This window comes from Lemur catta, chromosome 1 (genome assembly GCF_020740605.2).
Source record: "Lemur catta isolate mLemCat1 chromosome 1, mLemCat1.pri, whole genome shotgun sequence".
Lineage (NCBI taxonomy): Eukaryota > Metazoa > Chordata > Mammalia > Primates > Lemuridae > Lemur > Lemur catta.
In genome coordinates, this window is record NC_059128.1 from 164,390,256 (window position 1) to 164,411,572 (window position 21,317).

General features: G+C 39.9%; 1 protein-coding gene across 1 annotated transcript in view; it reads left to right on the forward strand.

Moving 5' to 3' along the window:
• The window catches only part of COL6A6 (collagen type VI alpha 6 chain), a 102,831-nt gene that overhangs the window by 67,463 nt on the left and 14,051 nt on the right, over nt 1–21,317 (forward strand). The window contains exons 28-33 of the mRNA XM_045559821.1: nt 4,959–5,021; nt 6,117–6,152; nt 6,274–6,310; nt 8,239–8,250; nt 9,732–10,225; nt 18,085–18,187. Of these exons, the coding sequence (XP_045415777.1) occupies nt 4,959–5,021; nt 6,117–6,152; nt 6,274–6,310; nt 8,239–8,250; nt 9,732–10,225; nt 18,085–18,187 (745 nt within the window). The remainder of the gene's footprint in view (nt 1–4,958; nt 5,022–6,116; nt 6,153–6,273; nt 6,311–8,238; nt 8,251–9,731; nt 10,226–18,084; nt 18,188–21,317) is intronic.

Here is a 21,317-nt window from a genome sequence, read left to right on the forward strand (position 1 = left end):
ACTACTTTTAATGAAGTATACATGGAAAGATCCCCTCCTCATTTAGCTCAAGAGAGAACATTTCTATTTACTATGTAACTGAATATGTCTTTATTATCCTCTGGAGAGGCTTAGATATTGCCTTATGTTTTAGATCACTCTGAATACACACAAGTCTCCAATACACTTCATCTCATGGGCTTGTCTTGGGTTCCAGTGGGCTGAGAATGGATTTCTTGCATTTGCGGAGTCTTTACATACCTTAGACTGTGTATAAATGAGATGGCTGTTTTATATTAAAAAACAAACTTAAGATAATTGTCTCTCAATACAGCCTTCATCTTTTTTCCTCAGAACAGCACTGATCAGGCAAACTGGCCTTAATTTATCATGTCAATTAGCAAGGATTAAAAAAATCTGATTAAAAATTTATACTTGAGGTGGTTTCCAGTTTTGTCTTCATAGTTAATTTTACTCCAATCTAGTTTTCTTTTTACAAGCTATAACAAGAACTTTGTATAGCGATTATTTGTGTAAGTTTTACAGGTATAAAATAAGGAAACCTCTCTTTCCTCACTTCTCCCAAGAGGACTGCTTCCCAGCTATAATTCTTTTCCTCAGACATGTTTTTTGGATTGCTATTCTTTAACATTATGCTCTCAAAAAAATCATGACAAAGAGTGATACAATTAGAAAAATAATTAGAAAAGACTTTTAAATTAATCCAGATATCATCTGCATTGTAGTATTCCTGGATCATTTCCCTTGGCTTGTTAATGAAGTTGTTTAACCTTGAACATCGGAAGCATGCTACTAGTTCAGCTGTTGTTGGGTCCCTCCTCCCAATGGCACATTAATAATTTCTTTTAAAACAACAATAAACTAATGGGAAACAAACTTTCTTCCTTGATCTTTGGAAATACTCCAATTTCTTTTTTCTTCTCCATGTTGGACAATTTATCACTGTAACTTGCTTATTCCACCCACCCAGCCGCTTTTTCCACCTTTACATGAGCATTTTTGGAATTAAAGTTTAGACTTTGAAAAATTCCAGGTTTTCTCTTGAAAGAGCTGAAGTTTTTATTAAAAGATAAACTTTGCCTTAAATTCTGAGTTCCTCCTCAGTTCTCTTGGAATAGTTATATTCCTAGTTTAAGTTCTATACATCTTCACTTTGATTTTTTTTAGGCTGGGCCTAATGGTTCATGCCTGTAATCCTAGCACTTTGGGAGACAGAGGTGGGAGGATTGCTTGAGGTCAGGAGTTCGAGACCAGCTTGAGCAAGAGCAAGACTCTATCTCTACCCCAAAAATAGAAAAATTAGCCAGGCATGGTGGTGTACACCTGTAGTGCCAGCTACTTCAGAGGCTGAGGCAGGAGGATTGCTTGAGCCCAGGAGTGTGAGGTTGCTGTGAGCTAGGCTGACGCCACGGCACTCTATCCTGGGCAACAGAGCAAGACCCTGTCTCAAAAAAAAAAAAAAGAAATTAAATGTTGCCATGATTTTTAACCTATTTTATTTTGTGTATATGTGTGTTTTGTATGCAGTTTTTTAGTTTTCTTTTTACCAGCTTTACACAGGTACACAATTTAAAGCAGGGTTTCTCAACATCAGCACTATTGACAATTTTGGCTGGATAATTCTTGTTGTGAGGGGCTGTCCTTGTATCATAGCATGTTTAGCCCCATCCTTAGCATCTACCCACTACATTCCAGCATCAACCACCTCCCCCCCCCCCCACCCAGCTATGACAACTGAAAATGTCTTCAGACATTGCCATATGTCCCGGGCGGGGAGGAGTAGGCAAAATTCTCTCCAGGTCAGAGACTCTCTTAAACCACTGGTTTAAAGAGTCAAAAACTTCACGAGGTTTCTTATTGAGAAAAAAAAAAATGACAGTCTCTCCACCCCCTCACCCCCTTCCATTTCCTTCTTCCTAGAAACAACAACTTTCATTTCTGAACTGATTGATTTGGAATTGACAATATGCCTCTAAATATCATGCTTGTATTCTTTCTTAATTTTTTAAGTTTTAGGCATTATAAACTGACTTGCTCCTATAACAGTTGCTGATTTACCTTTCTCAATTTGCCATTTGTCTGAATCTTATCTGAAGACTTTTAGATGTAGCAAATATTCTATCGAATTTAATACTGACCCAAAGCTTCTGACCTGACCAACGCGCTGTGGTTTCCCTCTGTGCTGGTGCCCAGCGACTGCAGTCGCCCCTCGCGTCCACCGTGGGGATGCCCTCTGCCTCTCTTCTGTGTTGGATCTCGGCTTCGTGTTCCCATTCCCACACTCCTGTTGGGGTTCCCCCTTGTTTCATGAAAAACTCATCTAGTAGCCTGCTAAGAGATGAATGAGAGGTCGATTTTTTTTGATACAGCCAGCATCTGAAAATGGCTTTATTCTACCTTCAGATGTGATTGATATTTTGGCCTGTATACAATTCTAGGTTGGAATTAAATCCTCAGAATTTTGAAGGCAGTCATTTCTCTACTATTTCTAGCTGCTTTTGTTGCTTTGGGGAAGGACAAAGCCATTCTGATTCCTGATCTTTTGAATGTCACCAGTTTTCTGTCTCTGGAAACTTATTGTATTATCCTTCTGTCTCTGGGCGTTTTGATACTTCATGGTTTTTATGAGCTGGTGTGTGGTCCATTTTTATCCATTTTCCTGGACATTTGTTAGGCCCTTTGAGCCTAGAAATATGTGTCCTTCAGTTCAAAGAAGTGTTCATTAATTATTTTGATGATTTCTTGCCCTCTGTTTTCTCTAGCCCCTATTTTTAAAATACCTACTTGGTATATTAATATATTCCTTCAATTTTCTTATCTCTTCTCTCCTATTTTCTAGCTCTTTGTCTTTTTGCTCTGTTTTCTGGGAGAGTTCCTTGAATTTATCTTATAATGTTTCTCTCATACTTTAATTTTCAAGAGCTTATTTTTGTTCTCAGAATGTTCCTTTCTTGTGGTAAACCGTTCTTGTTTCATGGTTGAAACATCTCTTATCTCTCTGAGGATAAAGGCGTATTTTGAAGTTGTCTCTGCCCAAGATTGTTTGTTTTCTGCAGTTTCTTTTTCTTTTTTGATCTCCATTTCTCACATGTTTCAAGAATGAGCTCTCTCTTTGTATTTAAGAATTGAGGACAAAAAGACTGAGTGGAAGCCCCGAGGACATGAGTGGGGCTTGTCAAGGACAAGTTTCACTGGAGAGTGATCTGGCTGAACTCTTTATCTTGCAAAGCTGCGACATCCGTATCTTTAGGTCTTTCTTCTTTGTCTAGTCAAATTCCTCTGAAAACAGTTTTTTCCATTTCCTACCTGGAGAGTAAAAGTCTAGCTTGCAGATATCTAGGAGCCATGTGAAAAAGAACTAGAGAGTCTCACCTCTGCTGTGCGCACCTTCTTTTCCTCTTCCAGTTTCAGTGTGGTGCCCTGGCTCCTCCACTCTGCCCGGAGTCCCACCTCCGTTTTACCTCCGTTTGTTGCTGGGGTGGAAAAGGGGGCATTTACCCAACTGTTAAGAATAGAGAGGAGATTTGGGGATTCCTAAAATGATCTTCAACTAAACCTTTTTATTTCACCTCTTCCCCTCACCTTCACTTCTGGAGGGCGCTGGTGTGGCCAAATCCTCAGGCTTCTGGGAATGTGTGATAGAAAACACGGTGGTTCTTGGCTTTCCCTGCTGCTAGCTTAGCATTCCTCTTTCCCAGGTCTGCTAAGTCATTTGACACTTACACATCTGCTTTCCAGATGCCAAAATTTTATGACTGTTGTCTTTCTCATTTTCCCCATCATTGTTTTTTGCCTTTTAAAAAAAATCTATTTCCCATCTTTTAGTAAGGTACTGGAAAGCAACAAAAGTAAATGCATGTATTCAATCTGCCATTTTTTCCTGGAGGTTAATCAGTATCTCCTAAATAAAATATGGGCAGTAAGTTCATTTCTTCACTCATCCCAGAACACTGTCAATATCACTGTACTACCCAAAGGACATCAGTAATTACTGTTTCATAGGCAATGATTTTACAAATTAAGATGATTTTAGACAACTTCATTTTCTATTCCTATAAAGCTTGTAGATCCTGTGGCATACTGAATGAAGAAAAAATATTACCCCAATTTTTAAACTAAATTCTTAGGTATCCTTATGATAAATTTATTGTTGAATGCACATGGAAAAAGCAGATAACAACTGTGAGGTTTTTTTTTTAATTTCAAAATCTTAAAGGGGTACAAATGTTTTTGTTACATGAGAACTGTTGTTTTTATTACTGCTGTTATTCCCCACTTCATTATAAATATTTCCAGCTAACAGTTAAGTGTTTCTGTTATTTTAAAGGCTTTTATATTCTAATTTTGTCTTTCCAGGTTTTTTCTTTTTTGCTTGTTTTTCAGTTTACTCATCTACCATTTCATTTAGATAAAAAGTATTTTTTTGACCCAGGAATTCTAGTCCTAGCAATCTTCCCTAAGGAAATAATCAGAATTGTACATATAACTTTATAATAGCATTGCTTATTACAACAATCCTAAATACCAATAATCAGGGACTGATTAGATAATTCATAGTATATCCATGTAATAGAATACATCCATGAAAAATGATTTTGCAAAAGAATATTTAGTAACATGAAAATGTTCAGAGATATATTTAGTTTAAAAGGTAACAGGAACAAGTTATGATCCAAATAAGTTAAAAAAAAAAAAGGAATATATATCTTAATACTAAAAGAGTAAAAGACACCAAAATGTTAACAAAGATTATTTTGGGAAGAAAGAATTGCTGGGGACTTTTTTCCCTTCTTTGTGTTTTTCAAAAATCTCTCAATTTTCTAATATGAAAGTGAAATTTTCACTTTTGAATTTTTACCTTTGAAATTTAAATTAATTTGAATTTAATTTTTAATTTGAATTTTAATGATACATATGTGTATACATGTAACTTTTAAATAAACAAATTCTGCTTTGAGGTATCTGCTGGGCTTCCAGGAGAGCAAGGATCCCCTGGGGAGCCAGGACATCCTGGACGCAAGGTAAGTAGAAAAGCTATAAATCACACCAGGTCCTTTTCCACTTTAGAAAAATTCAGTGCATGGAATCTTCATTGTCCAAATGTGCATGCCTTCTGTCTCTGCTCCTTGGTCACGTCTTCACTATTCTTCTACCTTTACATGCTCAGAGAGAGGAGAAAAAATGCAGATTAAATATCTCTTGGGAAGTGGGGGAAACTGAGGAAGAGAATGAAAAGTATTAGACTAAAATGGTATTTCTCAATTCTCAATGAATTTTATCTGTCCAATCATTGCCCTCTTTCTACATTTAATAAGTGATCATTGAATGAATGGAAGTGGAAGGAAATTAATAAATAATGAATATGATTGAAGTTGCATTCACATGAAACTTATTTGCTTCAGGAGTTTGGGTGGGGCTCCATGGCATTTTTTCTTGGGTGTCTTTTTCTGAGAAAAGCCAGACTCTTCGTGTTCCAAAGATTGGGATTGAACACATGAAACTAAAACCAATTCCACTTTGTTCTTTCCCCCACCCAGACAAATATGTGTATATATATTTTTTCATTCATTTTTTGGAAGGTAGTTGGGATACCCTTTCCAGATGTTCAGTTTGAATCTCATCCTTTTGTCATCCAGCCAGTGAAGGGAACAGATGAAGGTCCAGCTCTAGCTGCTGTTCAGTGGCCAGGGCAGAGCATGGGGGTTGAAGAACTCTAAACCTCTGCTGTAGGGGAGAGGCAGCCCCACATGTAAGGTTCAGCCTTAGCTAGTCCTGAGTCATAGGCCTGCCCCAAAGCTCTGCAGCCAGTGTCAAGTTGTCGACTTCGTTCCTGGAGTCCGGACAACCTTCATCATCTGGGGATAGAGCTGGAGGAAAGTAGCCTTTGGAGGCTTGGGTGCGTCAAGCTTGATGCTTGTAGTTTGTTCCCCTCAAAATATTGCTGTTAATTAGGTGATGCGTATCTACCTGTATTCTTTTTTTCTCCTCTTATTTTTCTAACTTAATAAAAGTTAGCTTTTAAAAGTTATCACTTTCTTAGGCTCATGTTAGTGCACGTTCTAGCTACTGATGTGTGTGTCTAGAGCCATTAAAACTTTGTTTGTTTGTTTCTCTAGGGTGTGAAAGGTGCCAAAGGATTGGCTTCATTTTCAGTAAGTATCTCCTGACTACAACAGAGTGCTCTGAGCACTCCATTAATTTATTTATCTTTAAAGTTCAGGGTCTAACAGTCTGTGTTGTGTAATTCTTTTTTTTTTTATTTTTGAACTGCAGACATGTGAGCTTATTCAGTATGTGCGAGACCACAGTCGTAAGTACCCTGCTTAAAATGAGTGCCCAAGTTATCAGCATTCATAGAAGGAAAACAGGAGCTCTGAACTCAGAAGTGAGACAATTTACCAGCCAACTTCTTAAAATTAGATATGTCACTGCATATATTTTGAATCAGTATAGACCGGTGACTATTAACTCCCTCTCTGGCTGCCAGCATCTCTATTAGAGCCTGTTCCAAGCACTAAGCAATAATATATCTAGTGCTTTTAATCTGGAGAAAATTGAGGTTTAAGGTCAGCATTCTCTTAATGGTGAAATCAATCAGTAAAGAGTCACAAGGAACTTTTTAAAAATGATTATTAACACCTGCCAGTAACTGATGGGATTAAATTCACCTGGTATGAAAGAAGCAGCTGTGATAACAAGGTGGAAGCCTGGTGGGGTGGAAGCCGTGACTTTGATTACTTTGGTTTACTGTTTGTTATTCCTTTCCTGAAAAGGTATGTTTGATTACTTTTCGTTGAGCTGATTTGCTTATAAAATTTATAATTTCATTCTGCCAATGTTTTTTCTCTCTCTCAAAATTTTTAAAAAAATATATTTTGATTTCACAAATGTTCATTTGAATTTGTTTTAAGACCCTTGTATTAAATAATAGCCTCTTCTATCAAAATATCTTGGTGCCATCAAAAAAATTCACGTGCAAGATTAGGAGAGAGTTGACTATTTAATGTTCACCTACAAGTGCATAGTAACTTCTCAAATAAGTAATATGACTGAAAGGAAGAGTCAAAAGTTCCCTTAAAGCACTTTAGGGGGGAGAAAAATAGACAAGAGCCCATTTCTGTAGAGAGCATTGGTCTCCAAGACACAGACTTTTAAAAGCTCAGAATGCAGTGTTCATCAGAACTCTGTTTTTTCATAGCAGAATGGAACCACGATGGGAAGCAAAATACATATATACGTTGGGGCATGAAAATTGGTTGTTTTGGGGTGAATTAGCGGAGTAGGTTTTCTGACATAGGATCCATGTGAATTGTAATGGCTCAAGGGCAGATCGAAGTGTGATGGGACCTGATCTTTAAAAATTTGAGAGGCTCAATACAAAATCACAAATCCAAAACTAGATACAAAGTTACTTCAAAAGTAAGTGCTACTTAGAACAAAAAAGGAAATAACGAGTAACTTCTGTATATTTTATAAGAGCATGTGGTCATATGAACAACATGACTAGGGCCCTGCCCAGGAAAGACTTTGCAAGGGGACCCTGTACGTGAGAGGTCTCAACTAGCGCTGTCCAACAGAAGTTTCTGCAATGATGGAAGTGTTCACCGTGCTGTCAGATACAGTAGCCACAAGTCACATGTGGCTTTGAGCACTTGAAATATGGACAGGGTAACTGAGTAGTTGAATTTTTAATTTCATTTAATTTTAATTAAAGTTTTAAGAGCTACATGTGACTGTGAATGCCATGTTGGACAATGCAGATCTACAGCAAATATTCATTTGCTTCAGAGTAAATCTATCTCTGACATTTATATAATATATAAATATGCACATATACAAACATATAGACATACTGTGTGTGTGTGTATATATAATTGACAGCTTATGGGTACCTAAGTAGGAAAAATGTAGAATAAAGAGAAGTTAGGACCTTTTAACTTTCCAAATTGAGTGCACCGCCCTGCAACATCATATTCCCTCCTAGACAAAGATTCTTTGCCTCTGACAGCTGGCTACAGGCTGCTGATTTGGCTGTAAATTGTCCCACTTCTTCTCCCGTCCCCTTCCCTATGTTGGGCTTTGTCTACATTTTCTCCAAACCTTATCTGTTACCTTGATTTTTGAGTCATCTACAGAAAGCAGACAGAGCAGAACCTCACTGTCATGATTTTCTTACGTGGCACAGAACTCTATTCTCCTACCAAATAATAACTGATGTTCTCTGTTCTTCTTTCCCAGCTGGTGGACACGGTGAGTAATTTTTATTTACAGCATGTCTTAATCAAGCTCCAAAATGTCATACATCTGGAAAGATGAATTAGAGCCATGTATTGGCTGCCAACTGATATAAATTTTATCCGGGCTTTCTTTGCTGCTTCATACTGGTAGCAGAGTCCTGCTTCCAATAAATCACTCAAGTTTTAGCTGAGCTTCACAGCTATTTCTCAACCAAGTATTTTTTTGTTTTTATTAATATCTTAATGAGTAACATCACCATTCAAGTTACTTCTAGTTTTTTTTTTTTTAATACTATTTCTCACCCCTTCATTTTTTTTCTGTCATATTGTCTCTGTAGTCCAGTGGTTAGGGATTAAGATGCAGAGGGGGCAGAATAAAAGTAGCGACGATCAGATGGCAGGTAAGCAGAATGCACAACTCAGATAATGCTAAATCCATGGAGCTTGTGCCTGGTGTTAATTACCAAGTTGGCTTAATATTTTTCAGTGCTGGTTTTCAAGTATCTTACAAATGCTTCCTGACATGTTTTGGTATAAACCCCTTATCACCCTCTTATGCATTTATATCCTTATACCTTCTGCATAAACCTGCCAACCCATGCCTTCTGATTGCTTGTTTGTGCATTTAATAAATATTTATTGAAAGCCTACTCTGTGCCAGTATCTGTCCTAGGCACTGGTGACACAGAGTAGAATAATGGATATGCTTCCTGTCCTCAGAAACTCCCATTCTTGTGGAGGATCCAGACAATAAATAAACAAATATGGTTGAATTAAGAACCCTGTAGTTGCTGTGAATGAGATTAAGCATAGGATGCCCTATCACAGGATAGTGGGAGCGGAGAGATGTTTTGGGTGGAGGGCTTTTCTTGCAGGCAGTGAAACTGAAGTTTGGAGTGAAGAATAAAAAGGAGCCAGCTTCGAAAGCTGGAAAGAGAGAACTGCAAGTGCAGAGGCCATGAAACAGAACAGACCTAGGTGTCTCCTAGGAACCACGGAGCCCAAGTATGACTTAGATACATTTAGGGAAAAGGGAAGTGTCACGTGAGAAATGGGGAAATAGGCAGGGCCCGGAGCAAGCTGAGCTTTGCAGTTCTAATAAGGAGGCTGGATTTTATTTGAATTGTGATGGGAGGGTATTAAAGAGTTTGTTGAAAGTATTAAGGGGGAGGAGCGTGATCTGATGGAAAATTTTTTATTAAATTTCTGAATATGGACGTATAAACATTTTGGTTACATAAATTGCTTTTGTACCCTTGAGTAAAAGTGTGCTGATGGACACGTTTTTAAAGCTTACTTGAGCTGTGGTGGGAAGAGTGGATTGGAGGGGGCATAATTATTCAAGATTTAAATATTTAATATTTTACATGTTTGTTTTAATTCTTACAGTAGTATTTATAAATATTTGAAAAGTTAACATTTAAAATTACTTTGCCTTCTATGTATCCTTTAAGTGAGGTTGCTCCGTGATAAGGGACATGTTCTTGTCTGCAGGAAAACCCGAATGCCCGGTGCATCCGACCGAGTTGGTGTTTGCGCTAGACCAGTCCCGGGACGTCACGGAGGAGGACTTTGAGCGGATGAAGGGGATGATGGCTTCCCTGGTGAGAGACGTCAAGGTCCGGGAGAACAGCTGCCCCGTGGGAGCGCGCATTGCCATCCTCTCCTACAGCTCGCACGCCAGGCACCTCGTCCGCTTCTCAGACGGCTACAAGAAGGACCGACTGCTCAGGGAAATCGAAGCTATTCCTTACGAGAGGTCTGCAGCCAGCCGGGAGATTGGCAAAGCGATGAGGTTCATTTCCAGGAACGTCTTCAAGCGGACGCTCCCGGGGCCGCACACGAGAAGAATCGCCACGTTTTTCAGCAGCGGCCAGTCCTCCGACGCCCAAGCCATCGCCACGGCCGCCATGGAATTCAGCGCGCTGGACATCGTCCCCGTGGTGGTGGCCTTCGGCAACGTGCCCTCGGTCCGGCGCGCCTTCGCGGTATGCGGGGAGCCCTTCGCAGAGCAGTTTTAATTACTTTGCCTGTAATCAGAAGCCCCTGTAAGAAAGTACAGGACTACACTTCCATGCCTTCAAAATCAAGGTCATTTGTTTGGAAGTTTTGTAGAATTCTGGATTGGCAGAGTGGAATCCTAAGTATTCGTTACTGTGTGCCGGCAGCATGCTATGCCCTTTATGTGCATTATCTGTTTAATTCTCACAAGTAGTGTGTGAGAGATAGATACAGCTGTTATTCCCATTTTATAGGTGAGAAACTGATCCTGGAGAAGTTAAGCTCCTTGTCCAGGTTCACACAGCTCTAAGAAGTGGCAGTATCAGGACGAGGTTTGCTATTCTAGTGCTGCCGCAGTCTACTGTCTGAGTTGCCTCTGTGTGCAAACGTACTGAATCGGGCGGCCAATAAACATATTTGCCACTTAGGCAGGGTAGTAGTCATTGCTGTGTGATGAAAACCAATTGGCTGGTTTTGTAACTTCACCACTTATGTAAAGATCCAAATCTTAAACCATTCCAGTTATAGTTTCTTGGATTGAGGATTAAAATCTTCATGGGTAGCATTCCTAAATGCATCACCTGGGATTAAGACGACCATGGATAACTTTAAAACACCCTGTCAGTAGTGGCTCAGTGGCCGGGCTCCATTGCAGAGGACCCGCTGGGGCCAGCAAAGCATCCTTCCCGTCAGCCGTGTTGGCCCAATGTGGTGCTTTCTTCTCCATTCATGTGGAGACAGACTGTGAGGAAGGGCTCCAGGGAGCAGCAAAAATGTATCAGAAAATGCAACCTAAATAAAAAGACCAGCCATTTGAAAATTACTTCATTTAAAGAAAGGAAGGCAAAAAGCCACTAAATCATTGGCTTCAGATGTGTGAAAAATCATTACTGGAGAAAATTAGCCAGCTGAATTCCAACTTTGCAAAATCTCATATTAGAGGACCCAGAAGTAATGGCAATAGGAAACTTCTAGTTAGGTTTAAATAAGAACTTTCTGAAGGCAATTTTGATTTAGTGCTGGCATGGATTAAATGGTCTAATACAGGTGGTCAACACCTTTTTCTGAAGGCTTTTTACAGGGCAGTCACTCACCTGTTGAGGGTGACTTCTATCTTTCCTAGAGACTGGACCCTAGCATTAAGTGGCCTTTTGAGGCCCTTTCCAGCTCTATAATTTTCTATGAAAGTGTTGAAATAAGCAGAACAGCACTTAAATGTATTTCTCATCTGTATGTGGAAAACAGTACTTTTTTCCTAGAGTTGGTATGAAGATTAAATGATGCAACACTGTATTAGGGCCTAGTACGTAGTAAGCACTCAAGAATGATATCTTTTGCTTTAATTATCATTCAGTTGCTTGATGCTAAACTAACATATGTTTAAAAATAATGAAATCTAGGTCGTAAAGCAGCTAAATGCTATTAGTATCATTGAACTATGCAAAAGAGAAGGCTAATGCATCAGGCTCAGATAGGAAGATGCACATGAATTAGAAAAGAGTGGGGCCAGGCTATGCAAATGTAGCTGCCATGAGAAGTAGCAGCTCAAAAATTCTCTAAGTGATTTTGGTTACACAGAGTCCTCATAATTCCTCCATCCCTTGGCTTTGTTTAGTCACAAAATAGGAGTCAGCTGTATGTCCTGATGCAAATAATTGATGGCACTTGTGATATAAACTTAAAGTGACACATTTCCACCCACCCACCAACTCAAAGGTATGTGCACAGCATATAATTTATGAGGAAGTATTTTGTTATTAAACGTTTGAGTGTTCACAATCTCACTTAGAGGTTGGTTGATTTCTCAATTCTACCCAACCCACCTAAAGACTCTTTACTCCTTTTTTGAAGGAGTTCATCTCAAAAGAGCACCAAGGAAGATTTAAATTCTTGATAATGACCTTCATAAATCTAAGCAGCATTGGCCCCCAACACCCTTTAGGAAGAAGAAAGTTAGAGATGAAGTCAGAATTGGTCCCAAGGTTCATTCATTCAACAAATGTTTAGTAAGCACCTGATATACACCAGTTGCTGTCCTAGGCTGTGAGGATACACGAGTAAACTAGAAAACCAAAAGGCTTACATGGAACTTAGAGGATGAAACTAAACAGAATTGTCTGGCAAAGCTCAAAAACAGAGGCATATATACAAGTTGGTTAGAACCCAGTGCCTGATGTTACAGAAGAGAAATTACATTACTATTATACTTCTTTTTGCCTCCTTTTTCTTTCTTCTATCCATTTCTTCCATCGTGCTTTACCTATGATTAAATTATTTTTCACTACTATTTTTTAAAAACAGAACTCAAAAGCTTAATGACAGTGTGTTTTTATTTGGGGGCCATATTTTATGACCATAGTTTGTTTCATACCCATATCATGGCTTCTCTAAATCTTGATTCATCTGAGAGTTCTGTAGTCCAGCCTGAAATTGATACCTGTGCAGATGTGTAGTGAGACTCAGAAGCAGCTGCTCTGACAGCATGGGCTGATTTCCCTATGTTTCTTAGCAAATGGGCTGTGATTACTTGCTATCTTGGAAGTTTTTTATGATGGTATGAAGTTCAGTGATGAGCTGTGCGTCCCTTCTGAAACAGAAGACCATTTGGGACTGGAAAAACTTCAGTCTCAACTCTGTTTTGTCACTAGGATTATTCCTTTAAATTTGGTAATTGCCTATTCCAGTGAAATTTTACTTGCTGTATATTAAGACTTCTAATCTAGGGTGGGTCTCTCTTACCAATATTCTTATAAGAAATATGTCTCCTTTTTAGCTAGCCTAACTTTTTTTCCTTTTATTCTGCTGTTCGGCAGATACAATAAGTGTAGTATTTGACGTTATATCAATAGATGATTCTTGTGATTGAAAACAGAGTTGAAATGAGATGGGGGCCTTTAATGGAAAACTTCAGCATTTTAAGCACCCAACTTTTTATTCTGAAAAGGATTTTCCTTTGTTAATATAAATTGTCTATAGAAGGAAGATTGTTAATAATTATATTTTTTTCTTGAGTGCATTAATTTATAGAGCCCCATGATGTTTAGAGAAGAAAGAACAGTGTATCATCCGGAAGCACTTGCCGAATGCCCCAAATCACCAATCTGTGGAGGTTACAGTTATACACTTTTCCAAGCTGCTGCTGCTTTGAATCCACAGGAAAGTGAGCAGTAAGAAACGTGAACAATAGGACCCTTTTATTTTAAATCCCCAGCTCACATTCAGTTTAAGGAATTTTTCTGTTATATGCTAACTATCGCTCTTCCAATGATATGTGGTAGGATGATCTCTAAAACCACGTCTTCCAAACTTTAAGAGGTTATGTATCCAGAGGGTAGGGAATGTGGGGGTGTCAGAGGAGAGCACAGGCCCTCTGTGGACTCGCCCTGGTAAAGCAACTCACTAGAATCAATGACAAAAATGATGTTGCTTTAAGTTGGCACCAATATGTTTATGTAATTAAATGTGAGCATAAAGTTAACAACTAGGGCTACCGCCTCCCAGAAATATAGAAGTTGTTACATTGTAGATATACAGACTGCAAAACTAGTTAGCAAATGGCAGCAATCTCTCGGCAACATCTTGAGAAATACTGCTCTAAATTAAATTAGAACCCACTGATACAAAGCTACAATCATGAACGTAGCTCACACAGAAAATAAAAGGTAGGTCTTATTTGGGGAGAGCAAAATTTAAACTGAAGCCTCCCATATTCCAGCCACCTCTGAGGCTCACTGTCCCCATCTGTGAAATGGTGGAGTTGGATTACATGGTTCCTAAAATTTCTTCTACCTCAAATGTTCTGTGCTTTTTTTCCCCTGGATCCTGATAGTTGTCAGTAAGAAAGCTCTTGGCCCCTCCCAACTGGCCTGACCAGTACTCTGTGAACTGACACTGGGTTTGGTTTCCAGTTAATGATCACAGTCCAGTTGGAGTGAACGTGTGATTCCCTTGAAATTGTGCACACACCATTCAGCATTTTTTTAAGGATCCATTTGCACAAAGAATCAGCAGGCAATGCAGATTTTACTGAGATAGTGAGTCACAGGGAGGGCATGGCCATCATGTAGAGCATTGCATTCGACCACAGAACGTAGAAGGTGTTACCACCAGTCTGTCCTTTCTCTACTGCTCTACCATCACGGGGTTTCCATGGTGGTGGTGGTGGTGGGGATGTCCCCTCATAACACATAATGCTTATTTTCACTGCTTTCTGTTTCTTCCCTCTCAGGCTTTCCCTGGCACTGTTTGTTTCTTTTTCTATGTATTTGTGTCTAGAAATTTAGCTAAAAGCTTCAGTTATCACATATCCCCTCAGAGCCTTCCCCTCCAACCCAGACAGCTTATGAAGGCAAACACAGTGGTCTTCCAGAGAGGAATTCTAGCGAGCACAGATTTCTCTATCTCTTATGCACAAAAGAATAAAAAATGGGCAGAAGCAAAGATCCACCTCAGGCAAAGTCATTCTCTCCTCCCAATTTCCCCTGCTCCTCAGTTCACAAGACAGAATATGGCCAGCCTACGGCTCCATTAGCTTTTACCACTGAAAACAGACTCACTGCCCTGAGGACCCCAGTGCCAGATTTCTGAGAGAATGGGCCTGAGTGGCTCAGATGTCCATGGTTTTTAATAACCATCTAAACATTTTCTACCCTAAATTTGCATTTCCACAGGGATGGCTCTTAGGTAAAAAAACAAGGCAGAAAATTTGCACCTCAAAGGTACAGAACTCAGATTTCAAGCCAAATACCATTATTTACAGAGCCAAAGAAAGGCCTAAGTAGGAAGCCCAGTTAAGACACAGTTGTCAGAGGTGAGGCTTGTTATACAGATTTAAGTCTTTGCCTTCTCCACTGCAAAAGTTCCTAGTGATTTAGGTGCAGAGAAGGAGATGCTCTTACAAATGAAGCTTCCGTTTATAGACGTAAATTTCTTTTACAAAAAAGAATCTCAACTAAAAACAGGCAGTTTCTGAACTCACTTTGTATTTTTTTTTAACTAGATTACAGTCAGCTCTCTGTATCCACGGGTTGGTTCTATTATACATCTGTGGATTCAAGTGAGGATGGAAGATAATCAAAAATAATAAATGATAACAATACAACCATAAAAAAGAATGAAGTATAACAACTATTTATATAGCATTTACATGGTATTAGGTATCATACATGATCTAGAGATGATTTAAAGTATATAGGAAGGTGTGCATAGATTATATGCATATACTATGCTGTTTTATGTAAGGGACTTTGGCATCCATGCATTTTGGTATCTGTGGGGAGGTGCCGAAACCCATCCTTCAAGAATACTGAGGGATGACTCTGAGTTCAGAGTGGAACCCATTAACCAATAGGACAGACAAAGCATCTTCTATGCAGAACTGAGATAACTTTCACTATTGTTCTGATCTTTAGATTTTGATCAAAACACAAAGGTAGTTAAAGAAGCAGACCCTGGCTGGGAGTGGTGGCTCCTGTCTATAATCCTAGCATCTGGAGAGGCCGAGGCAGGAGGATCACTTGAGGCTAGGAGTTCAGGATCAGGCTGGGCAATATAGTGAGACCCCTGTCTCTACCAAAAAAAAAAAAAGCCAGACATGGTGGCATGTGCATAGACCCAGCTATTTAGGAGGATGAGGCAGGAGGTTTGCTTGAGCCTAAGAGTTTAAGGTTATAGTGAGTTATGATCATGCCACTGCACCTCAGCCTGAGACACAGTGAGACCCTGTCTCTAAAAAATAATAATAAAAAGCAGGCCCTATTGGTCAGAGGGCCCAACTTCTATAAACAACTGTTTTGGGTTTTTATATGTCTTTGTGGTAGAAAAGTAACGAATCGAAAAGGTTAGTAAATTTAGAGTAGGCAGAGGAAGAGAAAGAGAAAGAAGGTGCAGTCAGAGTTTGTCAATGTGTTTTTCTCCTCATCAATTAGGTGCTTAAGCTTTTCATTTAGTCTTTTGGAAGCCTCTGCATGCCAATCAAAAATACATCCCATTGTTTCAGAGGTGTTCAGGATCCCCCCCTTTTTTTTTTCTCTGAAGTGCCCTATAGATGAGCAATTTTGTTTAGGTTAAATCTTCCCCACAGTAGCCGCTGTAACTCTAAGTTATTTTTGGTAAGGTTCACTCATTTCTCTAGAAAAGCACAAGTTTCCGAAATAGGAGATTCCTTGGATTCAGATGAACCCACTGTTCTATCTTCTTGTAACCCACCTATGTACTGAACCCCATCTAGCTTCTGCCTGACCCAGTCAGACAACTGAGGACTCTAACAGGATCCAGTCTGATCCAGGACCCAGCCCACTCTAAACATTGCTCAAATAAACTCACTGAGCTCAAACACAAGTTCATGGGGCATGAATCCAGGACAGAACTTGCCCACAACCCAGCAGCTGTGAGAGATCAGTGGACACAGTGGGTACTTCTGCTCAATCCATGCTCCTGAGGGTCATTGGAGGTCTACTTCAGATCCCGCTTCTGATGGTGGACTATTAAAAGCTTTAGGCAAATTGAATTTTGCAGGGTTTAATTGAGCAAAGAATGATTTGCACATCAGGTTAGCCCTGAAAACCAGAAGTTCATAGAGCTGTGCTTTACTACGTGAACAGACAGCATGCATGGATGGAAAATGGAAGTGAACTACACAAACAGCTCGGTTGTTACAGCTGGACTTCTGCCTTATTTGAACATGGTCTGATCAGTTGGCTGCCTGTGATCGACTGAAGCTTGGCTGCTGCGATTGGCTGAGACTGAGCTATTTGTTACAAAAGTTTACTCCTCAGTTAGACTTTCTGTTAGTTTATGTACTAAGTTAGGTTGCAGTTCATTACATGACTCAAAGTATGGAGGCATCCTCAGGCCAAATTTCATTTAACACCATCCCTGGTCCAATCAGCTCTAAAAGAGAGACCCCATATAAAAACAACCTCCAAAGTTCTACATCTATAGATTGAGTATGGGAAGGAAACTTCCCGGAGAAAGAGAGAAGTTGTTAGCTTAAGACAGTAGGATCACATAGAAAACTAAAATGTCATCTGATCTAATGCCCTGAGGCATTAGATAGGGTCATACCTACAATTTTTCTTCAACTATCAATTATCTCCAAGTCAATTAGCCAAGTTCATTATGCTTGATTATTTGGAGCTTTCTCATCTTCTCCCTGTTGTCCACCCTCAAGCTCTCCAGGTGGGTTACTAACGGTGGGGCCAAGCTGGAAAAGGGGCGTTGTTTAGAAAGAAGAGCTGCCAGGATGTGGGTCTGAGTGCATTTCAAAGCCAGCTTTGAGGGCTAGTTCATAGCGGAAACCTGCGGATAGCTATGAAGAGCATCCTGTGATTTTACAAGGTTTTCTGCACTTGGGGGGAGGAGAGGTCTCCGATCCTCTTCCTTAAATGCCTTCAGTGTCCAGTGTCTTTTGATTAGTCCTTTTACCTTTCATTGAGCTTTCAGTTTCATCATCTATAAAATGGGCATGATCATAAAAACTAACTCACTGGGTTGATGGAATAATGGATATAAAAGTGCTTTGTGGTCTTTAGTGACCCACATGGCACCCAGTCTGTGCCAGTAAGTGCTTTACAATTATGAACTCATTTGATGCTGACAGTAGTCCTGTCAGGTAGTAGTAACGTTCTCATTTCACAGATGATGAAACAGGCAAAGTAACTTGTCATACAGCTGGAGAGTAGAGGGTAAAGCCCAGGCAGAGCTCCTAGCCACGCTGGTGTGCTGTGCCTCCCCAGGACTTTCTGAGGAGCACTGTTGCCCTCTCCAGATCTCGGTTCTCTCAACAGTCCTGGGAGGTTCTTGAAGCCCTACCCACTAAGCTGTTCTTTCTCTTCCACTTCTGCAGATTGATGACACCGGCACATTTCAAGTAATAGTGGTTCCCTCTGGGGTGGAGGCCGACTACACACCGGCATTAGAGAGACTCCAGCGGTGCACTTTCTGCTACGGTAAGACCCACAGAAGATGACTTGGTCCAGCCTGCTACGCACAGTGAGTCACCATTAGCAGGAGCAGCTGGAATTTGGCAGCAAGGATATGTGTGGCCTTGGGAGGACTTCTCTGGGGCTCGGGGTGCAACCTGTCACACTGCACCTTCCACAGATGGAACCTCTCAGCTCAGCAAGCAGGGTCTCCTCCTATATATCCCAGCAGGAGGGCTGCATTCCAGGCTTCTCCACTTATTGCAGCTTCCAGGAAACAGTAATGAGTTTTAGAAAAACTTAGCCTATCTCATTGCCAAGTTTTTCATGCTATAAATTATATTTATGTGTTTTCTAAACCTCAAATATTCATAGCCCCAGAGAAATACTTTAAAGCAATTCAGCACCCTCCTATCTCCTTGGGGACATTTTTTAGTATAGAAGTGGAAAATTGCAAGAATTCATGCATTTCTCATTGAAAAGAGGCTTCATGGGCTCCTAAATTTTTGTTTTGTCAAGACAGGGTCTCCCTCTGTTGCTCAGGCTAGGATGCAGTGGCGTGAGCACAGCTTACTGCAACCTCAGACTCCTGGGGTCAAGAGATCCTCCCACCTCAGCCTCTCGAGTAGCTAGGACTGCAGGTGCATGCCACCACACCTGGCTAATTTTTTAAATTTGCTGTAGAGACAGAGTCATCTTCACTGTGTTGCCTAGGCTGGTCTCAAACTCCTGGGCTCAAGCAATCCTCTACCTCAGCCTCCTAAAGTGCTGGGATTTCAGGTGTGAGCCACCACATCTGGCTAGACTCCCAACTATTAAACATCAGAAAGATTTGCACTGTTGATTTGTTTATAGTGTTTTATATGGGATCTATAGGTCTAACTAGAAAACTGGACTCTAATCTTCCATTTGAGTGTTCTAATAATTATGAAGACAGTGGAAGCCACTGAGATTATTGGTGTCTGTAATAGCTGAGGGATATCAAGCATTTACTTACAGGCCAGGCACTGTTCTAATTGCTTATATCAATGATAGTGATGATGACAGTTAATACTTAAGCTATTGTGCTTATTATAATCCAAGCACTGTTCTAATCCCTTTAAATGAATCATGTCATTCAGTCCTTATAATCACCCTAAAACATTTGAACTATTATTAGCTCCGTTTTACAAACTGGGAAAATGAAGCTTAGCGAGATGTATTATAATAATTTGCTCAGGGCCTCACAGGCAGACCAAACCCAAGAAGGCTGCAGTTTATGAGAAATGGAGGTCTCACTCTTCTGTTCCCTGAAACTCTGCATTTGAGCCTGAAGAAAACGCTTGATTCCTCTCCTTCTCCACGTGTGTCAGTGAGAAGCTAACGCTTGCCATCTAAATGACCTCACAGGGAGGTGGGAATTCTGAGGGAGAAGTAGGATTTCTGGTCTAACAACCCCTCTTCTTTCGGTCTTCCCCTCTGCTTCCCTCTTCCCTATCCCCACCTTTTTCGCTCTCAGGCTGTCTTGCTGTCTGGGCTGCACAGGGTTGGTTTAGGCGCTGGCAATCTTAAATAGTTAAAGCACTAACTGTTCTATGGGGAGCTACATCCCACCCTATATATTCTCAGTTGCTCTTTCAAACATGTCAGTTACGACAGTGTGTGCTGGTATGTTGCATAGTCAGAAGCTGCACATGTGTGACTGGGGATAGATTTTGGCTCCATTTCTTGGCTTAAACTCTTGTTTCATCTCTTAGGCACATAATGGAAGATATTTTGGCTGTCATTTCCTGCAATTAAAAAACCCACAAAACTGAGCAAATGGGCAGCCTGCTGTCCCTGATTTTGGAAAGTGCCTTGCCCACAGGTGACTGTTCTGTCATCTGATCATCACACAGGGTCATAAAATTTTACTAAATTTCAATAAGGGCACCATAACTTGTCTGGAGTCCCATCTTTATTGAGTCCATGAGCAAGACTGAAGTTAGGAGTTTCCTATGTTCCCAGGGATCAGCATTCTGGTCATTAATCTTTCATCTAATAGTTTTTATTTGTGGCCCATGCCTATATCTAAGTACCAGCTGTCCATACACATGTTATTCCATTTCTCTTCCTTCTCTTTGGTTTTTGAAAAGGTCATTCTCATCCTCAACCATCAACTATTATTAGAAACCTAGGGTTGTAGAATGTCAGCCCTGGAAAGGGAGCTCCAGGTGTATCTAGTCCTATGACCTAATTGTGCAGAACTGTACAGAACTGAGGCCCAGTGGTGCCTTGGCCAGGGGCACACAGCATGTTTATTACTGAGACCAGACCAGAACCCAGGTATCCCAGTTTTTAGGCCAAGGAGCCTCCCTACTACTGCACTACATGTCCTCATCTCTAACAATAAAACACAGACTTCATATACAGAAACTCCTAGACATACTACTGTGTCCTTTGGCAAACCAATCTTACTTTCCTGGCCTCAGTTCTTCTGTAAAATTAGAGGATTAGGTGACCTCTAAGATCCTTCCATTTCCAATTATTTTTTTAAATGTCTCTGAATATTCACTATTGTCAGATTTAATAAAACTTCCTCTCTGTTTTTATTACTATGCATTCTTAAATGAGATATGAATATTTATAAAAATGACCTCATATTTTATGAAAGTCTACTAATATCCAGTATTCATTCAACAAACACATATTGAGCTTTCAACTAATAAGCTCTATGGAGATACAAGGATGGGCATAGCTTTGTCCTTAGGGAGCACACATAGACCTTGAGTTATAAACTATTATTTAAATTGAAATAAAAGATATAGTGCTTTTTTTCACTTTTAGTTTCTAAGCAGATTACTTTTTCATCGAACAGTGTGAGCATAGTGATAAGGGCCATAGGTTTAACCTGTATTTTGTCAGTCTAGAGGGATCAGTGGCTATTATGTTGTGATATAGTGTATTCTTGCAATGCATGAGATATATTGCCCACTTCAAACATTATAAACTTAAGATACAGCCAAGATTAAATTTTTGTTGAAAGCAGCTTTAATTTTTAAAATTCTGTGATAGCAATAGTAAATGGAACCAAGACACAGGCTCAGTACAAAATCTGTACTTTCTGGAAGTAGATGCAAACCATGTACTAGGAAATCGTCCTGTTGTTGATATTAAAGTCATTTAGTAACTATTTTAA